A 9,598-nucleotide genomic window follows, 5' to 3' on the forward strand; every position below is an offset into this window, starting at 1 on the left:
TGGGTTGTGCCATACAATCCATACATCCTTCTCCGATACAATGCACACATTAACCTTGAAATTGTCTGTGCTGTCTCCAGTGTAAAGTACCTGTACAAATACTTGGAGAAGGATCCAGATCAGTGCCTGGTGACGTTAGATATAGCTGATGAGACCTGTGAGGAACTTCATCTCGATGAGGTGACGCGCTATGAGTTAGGACGTTACATCACTTCAGCTGAGGCGTACTGGTGAATATACAATTTCCCCATTCAACGAAAACAGCCACCAGTAAGGATGCTGGCAATTCACCTACAGGATGAACAAATCATCACGTTTAATGATGACGGCGCTGCCCAGAACATAATGAACGCAGGGCCACCTACCACTACACTGACTGCCTTTTTTGGAGCCATGTCTCTACATCCACACATGTGACACATTGCGTACCCAGATGTATTTCAACACTTCACGAGCACACAGAACACATTTTAACTGCGGAAAAAAAGTTCCCACAATGACCGCCTGGCAGACACTTTTGGACACATCCCAATGATTGCCTTCAACCCAGACACTGCAGAACTGTTCTATCTTTGCATGTTTTTGTACTGTGTGCCAGGACCAACTTCATTCAGAGACCTCTGAAAAGTTGGAGATGTGATGATGGACACATATTTAGCAGCCTGCATTGCACATGAGATTGTTGTGACCTTTGGCCCAGCACTGCGTGAAGTATTTGCCAACATGCTCATGTTTATACTTAGAGGAGAGCACTTGCAGTTCTGGGAAAGGCACAAACGTGTTCTTGGTGAAGACTTCATGCACAGGGCAGCGGTGAATGAGCCAGATGAATACATTCTGATCAAGTGCTACTTGACCTCAAGGTGGTGGGACAGGAAAAACTTTCATATTATGCCACATCTTCAACAAAGTCCGTGCAGAAGGCAAAGTGGCTCTTGCAACAGCTGCGAGCGGCATTGCAGTTACTCTTCGGCCAAAAGGCACCACCTTTCACAGCAGAAAAAAATGTCCTCTCATTCTCACTGATGAATCCACCTGCAGTGTGAGTGAACATGACAGCACTGCAACACTCAATAGGATGACACACCTCATGGTTGTGGATGCAGTCATGATGATGGATCACCATGCATTAGAAGCAGCAGATCGTACATTTCAGTGGCTCCGAGGATCAGCCAAACCATTTGGTGGCATCACAATGGTCTTCAGTGGCGATTGGAGGCAAATCCTTACCGTTGTACCACATGATAGCCGAATCGAGATCATAGGAAGGTGTAGCAAGAGTTCATACCTATGTAAAAATGTTGAAAATCTTTGTCTAACAGAAAACATGATGATTTCTCAAGCTGCAGAACATCAACAAGCTGAAGAAGACTTTGCCAGATTTCTCTTAGACCTTGGCGAGGCTAAAATTTCAGTAGTACCAGAAGAGGGTGAGTTTGCCATTAAACTCAATGACACACTGACAATTCCTGGTGACAAACTGAAAGACATTGTCGATTGGGTGTATGAGGACATGCTGGCCAACATTTTCAGTCCAATGTAGCTATATGAACGTGTCATTTTATGCCCAACGAACTCTGAAGTTGACATGGTAAATGGGTACATGACCAAGATATTTCCAGGAGAAGAACACGTTTGCAACAGTGTTGACAGAACAGATTCTGAAGGTCACCATATGTACTCACCTAAGTTTTTAAATACACTCTGCCCATCTGGAATGCCTCCTCTTCACATAACTTTAAAGGTGGGAATGGTGATCATGCTACTGCGAAACTTTGACCAACAAAATGGACATTGCTCAAGATACATCATAGAACAAATACTGCCACACCTCTTAGTTGCAAAAATCTGTAATTGGTGTCATACCGGACACACTCTCTTAATTGTCACACTCATAGCATCTGACAACATCTTTCCATTCACCTTGCGACGGAAACAATTTCCAGTGAGACCCTTCTTTGCCATGACTGTGAATAAGTCACAGGGTCAGTCTTTACAACACGTTGGTGTTTTCTGCAGCGAGAGAGAGAGATTTCTTCAGCCATGGACAATTCTACGTTGCTGCCAGCAGAGTTGGCAGATCAAACAGACTTACAGCATACTTGCTCTAGACGAAGAAACAAAGAAAATGCATCACTTTCTGAGCAATGTCATTTTTACAGGAGTGCTGACATAGTTCTCTGGAAGTTCATGTTTCAGCCCAGAAAAATGAACCTACCAGACTAAGTACAAGTAAATAACCTGTTTGGACTACAGTGTCAGCCATACAAATGATTCTGAATTAGGTACTACTCAACATAAAGCTGTGTGTGTATGAGTGTGTGTGTGTGTGTGTGTGTGTGTGTGTGTGTGTGTGTGTGTGTGTGTGTGTGTGTGTGTGTGTGTGTGTGTGTGTGTGTGTGTGTGTGTGTGTGTGTGTGTGTGTCTACGTGGGTAAGTACACGTGCGCCAACCTGTATGTTCTTGCATGCTGTGACATGCATGATGACTGAATTACTCCCATTTTGTTACATGCATGAATATTACATATATTTAATCATTTAGCATTTATGATTTAACTCACTGCATGACCCTCACTAACACTAACCCTCACCATAACTGAACAGACAATTTCTCATTCTAAAAAGATCATCACTGTGCTACAACAGCCGTCATTCTCTTTGTATCTTCCCAATTTCTGTCTTACAACAAATTATTCAAAACTTAACATGTTTGTTTAACCATACTAAGGGTTAGTGTTTAACACCAATGCAACAGCATAACCATGATGGAAAACAAATTCATACTTATTACAATATTCGACCACACATACCCTTCAATTATCCTCAAAACAGAAATCTAACCAGATTTAGCCTTCAAAACACTTTCAAATATCATCCTGTTGCATTAATGTTTTTGCTTTTTCCCAATAGCTAAAAAAGCAAAAAAGGCACCTTTAGTGGTACTTTCTCATTAGTGGAATGGGGTTCAACTCCCCACAAAATATATGAAAACACAATAGTTATCAATCTACACATTTCACAACAAACCTAAATGTCACTGACGTCCCACCTTCAAATTCAACTTCATTTGGCCATCCATGAAAAAGCTACTTCACCTCCCACTTTTCTATAGCAATACATACTTCCTACAGGCACTGCACTAGTGGAGTTAATGTGAAGGGTTCAGTTTTTAGTGGTTATGGACAAATAAAGGGACGACTATCATGATGACTTTGTGTATCATACCAAACATCTTGATTTCAGGAAAAGTGTTCAGTGTGTTATCAGAAGTTCAAGGTTGTTAGGGATTGCTTTTTCATAGTGGATGTGTATCTCTCACCGTGATTCAGGGTACTTGGTGAGGGTTCCCAGGCTACTGGTGTACATGTGTCCACCCACATCGATGTGGACAGGTGCATTGGTTTTTGTGAGCTTGGCTGGTGTGGGGATGCCAGCGGTGCCCAAAGGAGACCCAGGACATACAGAGACCAGCTTACTCGACATACTGCTGCTACTGCTGCTGCCAAGAATTTCCTGGGATAAAAAACAAACAAACACACACACACACACACACACACACGCACACACACACACACACACACACACACACACACACAGTGGTGATAGTAGCAGTGTAAAAGTCACAGCAGAAGTTTTATAAGTGAAGATAGTAGCAGCAGTGTAGTTGTCAGAATTCAACAGTCAGACATTTGACTGCCCAATAAATAATGCTTAATACTGTTTTGATTTCGACCATCAAACACAATATTTGTAGCTCTAAAAAAGGTTTTATATTGGTCCTGCAATTATTGAGTGGCCAATGGACACGACCCCAAATTAATGCTAATGTTGCTTAGTGTCTGCGGGATGTTTAAGAGGCAACTGTTTGCTGCCTTTGAAAGAACAACTTTAAAAAGTGATATGTTGATCTTGTATTGCTGCCCCCTAGCAGCAAAAAAAATAGTGAATGCAGCTTTACACAGAATCAGAATCAGAATCAGAATAGGAATCCAGTGATATGAGATTTTCATGTTACGATAACCATCTCAGAAAATATTTCCTGGTGCCAATGTGCATGGTACTGAATATCATTATTATTATCATCATACTTATTATTATTGTTATTGTTGTTGTTGTTATTATTATTATTATTATTATTATTATTATTAGTAGTAGTAGTAGTAGTAGTAGTAGTAGTAGTAGTATATAGACCAGTGCTGTATAAAAGCAGTCCACTTACAGTTTGTATTTCATTTTTCAGGTCTTTGGGACTTCTAAGTCCTGATGATTTAGAATCATAGCCTCAGGACGGTTAGATAACGCCAAAAATCAGACAAGAAGCAAATACATACAAGGACAGCCTTTGAGGTTACACATCACATTGTAAGCTATATATATATATAAGCTCAGAAGCAAGCAATTGGTAGCCTGGTAGGTGGTCAGTGCCTGACAGGTTGGGAACAAAGGTCCCCTGACTCATCTCTCCTCCTCACAGTTTTTCTGTTTTCTTTCATTCTGTTCCAGACTGCTCTCTTCAAACCTGTACAGTTGTACTGTATGTCTTCTATTCAATTCTATGTCTTGAAACATCAGATTTAAAGTCTGTGACTAGATTTTCAAAAGTCTGGCAGAATGAGCATGGTTTTCTACTAAGCTGAGCAGGTTTCCCACCCAGCACAACCAGGGATTTACTGATGGGTTCTGACATCTATTTATAAGTTATAATTTGTGATAAAAGTTTTGGGGGCAAACACATTATCAAACAGTTGCCTATTTACACATCACACAGAGGCAGAGCAACATTACAGTTTTTTGGAGTCGTGTTTTTGTGCATCTGATTAATTACATCCCAATATTCACTCTCCTTTTAGCTCTGGTTTTCTCTCCAACAACTCAGAAAAATAACTGGTTCTCTGGCTAAATGCTCCACTACAATAACCAGCTAGCTATCTCCCTGTCATTTGCTCCTAAGCAGGTGTACAATGGGGTTATCAGAACTGTTTTTACTTAAAGCAGCTGCCTGCTGAAACGAGGTTCATGAGAGCTGTGAGTGAATCAAAAAAGGAAGACCAAAAGCTCTTTTAAATTACTTTTTAAAACTCTGGAAAAAAGATCCTTGTTAAAAAAAGCAGTTTCCTAATCTTTCACATAGGTTAATAAATATGGTCAAGAAATGTGGCTGTGTCAATTCTCTACTGTAGATAACACTAAAACTGGGTGAAAGAATGTTATTTTCAAAACGTTATCACTTAACACAAGCTATTACATCTCTTTCAATACTGTTATTGTTGTGCATCACTTTGACATTGTGCACTGGGCTTCACTGTAATGTATTGTGTGCACAAAGAGGCACTCTGTGCTCACAAAGAGTGCAGTTTTGGAGAAGAAATTCAAACCCATAATTTCAACATTTACGATGAGGTAATGATACAAAACTCTTTTTTTTTTCTTTTTTTTTTTTAACTGAAAAAAAACAGCTGCACTCCGAGGAAAATTAGATCACAAAACACTGTTTGAAGCTAAAAAGGTGGCAGGGTCACCACATATAAACAAAGTAAACAGTATACATTGTGTTGTCATTTGAGGTCAGTTTGTTCATTCAGTTTATTCAGTAACTGCAGAGTGCTTCTTTAATTTAGAAATACTATGCACTCCCTTAAAGATGGACTGATGTGGAGTGACCAATAAATTGGCAGTGTTTGCATTAATGACCATTATCTGTTACCCATGGTGCTGGTGTTTAGACTGACTATTTTGCCTTCCCTGTGGCGGATTTTACGCATGAGCTATTAACATATAAGCTAGTGAAGACGACAAAAGATCCCATGTCTTGTGCTACCTGTACGGCCAGAGCAGCCGGGGACCGAACAGTGGGCACTGTATGATTATGGGACTCATTGGCTATAGCTGGCACCGCTTCGCTCTCGTTCTGCTCCACAGGCGACTCCGCGCGTGTCCTGGGGCGCAAGCACAGCTTCTTGGCGTCAGGAGCCCCCGTGTCCTCCTCAGGGATGGCTCTACTCGCTGTTGTTGCCGCCGATATGTTTATTGCTGCGGATGCCGTATCTGTCATCGTCCGCTGCAGCTTCAGATCTGCAGCGTCGCTTACCCGGCGGAGGTACGGGATCACGAGCTGGAGGTGGGACTGCGTGTGACCGATGACCGTTTCCGAGGCAACATAACGCGTCGTTGTTTTCCCGGAGCCCGCGGCGCCAACGATGCTGTTGAGCGTTGCTATGGAGACAGCACCGATGCAGTGGTTAGTGTAGGTCTTGGAGAGCTTGCCGGCGCGCGACAACATCTGCATCCTTGTGCCCAAAAGGTTCTTACCGATGGCTTTATTTTCGTACCATGTCACGTCGCTCGCGCAGCAGTGGTCTCGAGGTCGCTGGAAGAACGCTCTACAGAGAGGGTTCCGTTTAGACACGTACCGGACGAAGCTGGCGTACGGGCACTGCTCCGTGCCCGTCTCGTACATCCGCGGCAAGGTGTCCTCATCTGCTTCCGGGCGTTTCTTGGTCCAGGCGGCGGAGCGGGACTTGTGGTACGGTCCAAGAGCTTTAAAATAGACAAACTTTCTCCCGTCCTCATCAATGGCCAAGCCGAAGGAGTCCTCCTCCAGCTCCCGCTGGTTCTCCCGGCCCCTGGTGCAGAAGTACATACAGGTCTCAAACCATACTTTGTTGAGCAGTCCGAATGGCGTGTCGGTGTTGAACACAGAGGATTCGTACAGTTTCCGCAGGTCGGAGCGTGTGATGGCTTGCTTCTGCACCACGGGGCCAGCGCCTTGCTCCTCCAGCCTCCGTATGACCGCGGCCAGGGCCAGGTTGGCGCTGCGTAGCTCCGGGTCTTTGGTGAGGTCTAAAGTGCGACAGTAAGGTGGCTCGTTCAGGTACCGGTTCAGTGAGCTCCGAATGCTAATAAGGGAAGACTTGCTGTACAGCTGTCCACTTTTCGAGCGTGCCTCCGCGTAAAAAGAGCGCAGCACAGCGCAGAGCGCCTCCTTGTCCAGACTTTCAAAGTCTGGACTTTGTGCTTTCTCAGTGAGGTACTCCCTGAAGATCCTCACTGCGTACCGGGTGGCCAGACGTGTGTTTTCGCTCAGCCTGTTCCGTTCTGACCGCTGAAGGTCTCCCTCCACGTGAGACTCAAGCCGAACTGCGTTATTGCCGCTGAGGGGGTCCGCCTCTCTATCCTCCTCTCCTTGGTCCATACTCCGAGTAACGACCGCTTGTGTCTCCGCGGCGGAACCGCTGGAGTCCAGCACTGTACTCCCTGACTCCCACTCCAGCGCAACACCATCTCTATCGGACTCCTCATCCCCTTGCTCACCGGTTATCTGGACCTCCTGGATCTCATCTTCATCTTCATCTTCCTCCTCATTATCCTCCTCTCTGCTCCTCTCGGGGGGGCTCATCTGCCCCTGCTCCGCGTCTCCGCTGGCAGGCATTCTCGCCATATTGCGGTCTGTGAAGCAGTCCTCCGGCAGCGCGCATGCGCTATATTGGACCGCAGCGCTGAAAGCCTTTTGTGTTTGAGTGACCTTCAGCCATGCACGCGCTTTTTAAGGTGCGAGCGCAGCGGAGGGTAATTTTGAAAGCACGCGCCCCACCAAAAAGCCTGCAGTGTAGGACTGTATATTGGACCTGCAGCTGGAATACTGAGTGATGTGAAGGATAACAGGACTGCATGAGTGTGACCTCCAGTATCATCACGAGCCAAACAAAACCAATATCTAGACTTTTAAGAGTTCAGTGATACATATATTAAGTAGACTCTGTATAATTTAAAGTGTCAGCTCGTAGAGTACATGGAACACTGCTCTGAGAATCTCAAATCAAAACATCATTGCATGTCATTTTGACAAATCTAGTCCCGGTATGTGTTTCATCTTGGTTTACTACTGTTAGACACTGTACTCACGTGTAGCTTGTAGCTGTTTTACATGTACTTAAGCATGTGTGTTGTGTGGCTCAATCATCATTTTGCTTGACTGCACTTTCTTATGTGTACTCAGTTACAATAAGGACACAAATCATATAACATATTCTACTCTTGCATGAGATTCTGGACATTTCAAACAACCTTTATCAGAAAACTGAGACTGCAATCTTACTGAACAATTTTTAAGAGCTCTAGTCTCACAGCTCAACCTTGACCCTATATTTACATGTTTTGATGTGAAAGTGTTTTGGCACACGTCCAGCCTGAACTGTTAGCCGCGACACAGCTGCATTGGCTACAACGTGATCCTTAGGGGCAAATTTGTCTGTCAGTGTCAAATAAAAGTGCTTGTTTTTGTCACTGACAGGCTGGGATTGTTTATCAAAGTGTCTGAAAACATGATGAAAATTATCTCTACAGAGAGAGACATTTATTTGGAATGATAAGATGCTTTTTAGTGTCACTCTAAAATCTTGTGAGATGAGTTCATTCAGACAACTCACATTTGAAATGTTTATTACAAAGCAGAACATAGTTAGAGTTTGGCATCTTGGCTCTGACCTCATCACTCCCTGCAGATATGTTTACATGACATATTGGGGAGTGATGATTAAATATATTCTCCCCTAGACAGAGCCTGCAGGTGGATGCTGGGGTGGTGGTGGGGCAGGGGCAGGCAGCGATGCTTGTGCAGGGCAGCAGCGGCATTGACAAGCAAGAGTGAGAGAAGGAAAGTTTTGCAGCTTAAATAGCCAGTCAAATAGCGAGGGTGCATTTGTTAGATGGTCTAGAGAGTGAAGTGTGTCACGTGTGTGTCAGTGCAGCTCGATCTGACTGCCTGAACTAGCTTGCAGGCGTCGCTTCATTTGTGGCAAGAAGACCACAATGGAAGCGTGACTGAGAGGAGTTTGAATTTTACCAAGAGGAACTGCCAGCAAGAATTTATTTCCAAAGTAATGGCTTTCTAATTTTGACAGTGATAATCTAGCTGAGGCAACAACCATAACAACAGGGCCGAGGTTTGGAAATACATAATTGCCCTGAAGTAAAAGTGTAACACTACACTGCTGGCGTAGCCCCTTTAGCACTCCCCGATTTATCTTTTTATGATGAATATAGACTATACCTAAATTACATTAACCAAAAGTGATTTTGTTAACACTGTTCAGCCTTCCAAATGACACACCTTACCCACTTTTATATATATCAGCAATTGGCTAGTACAATTCAGTCAAAACACATGCACCATTATTAAGAACTTGAAAGACTCATTGATAATAGACGTGTTACAGTCCAACACAGTGGTACAGTACACTGACACACATACATATTTTGGTCAATGCATTTATTTGGTATAAAATCTGAGCTCTACTTCTGGAAGAAAGTAACAATGATCCTTTTGGTTATTTTAGCAGCTTCTTTATATAGTATCCCATCATGCTCAAAGCCTGCTCCCAGCTAAGAGCACTGGTTCCTCCCCTGGGCGAACATGACCTTGATATACAGTTTGCACCCCATGTACTGCTCTCATTGCTACTCAAAACACACTGAAAAGAGAGTTTTTTTTCCCTTCCTTTACAAACAACAGTGCCAGCCCTCCACTTTTCACCACACAATTCTTCCAGGCATAACTGCAATGCAAAAACACATTTACTCTGTTACAGTATATCACA

At 43.6% G+C, this 9,598-nt stretch overlaps 1 protein-coding gene across 5 annotated transcripts in view; it reads right to left on the reverse strand.

The window, feature by feature from the left end:
* The window catches only part of LOC119027990, a 31,548-nt gene extending 23,305 nt beyond the window's left edge, over positions 1 to 8,243 (reverse strand). For 4 of the 5 annotated variants that reach the window (XR_005077538.1, XM_037113439.1, XM_037113442.1 and 1 more), the window contains exons 1-2: positions 5,821 to 8,243; positions 3,322 to 3,515 (exon numbers count right to left, since the gene is read on the reverse strand). Coding sequence is in view for 4 of the 5 variants with exons in the window: in XM_037113439.1 (XP_036969334.1) it covers positions 3,322 to 3,515; positions 5,821 to 7,440 (1,814 nt within the window). In the remaining variant the exon portion in view is untranslated. The remainder of the gene's footprint in view (positions 1 to 3,321; positions 3,516 to 5,820) is intronic. The other variant, XM_037113440.1, reaches the window with a different exon arrangement.
* Positions 8,244 to 9,598: the final 1,355 nt, after the last annotated feature.

This window comes from Acanthopagrus latus, chromosome 11 (assembly GCF_904848185.1).
Source record: "Acanthopagrus latus isolate v.2019 chromosome 11, fAcaLat1.1, whole genome shotgun sequence".
NCBI lineage: Eukaryota > Metazoa > Chordata > Actinopteri > Spariformes > Sparidae > Acanthopagrus > Acanthopagrus latus.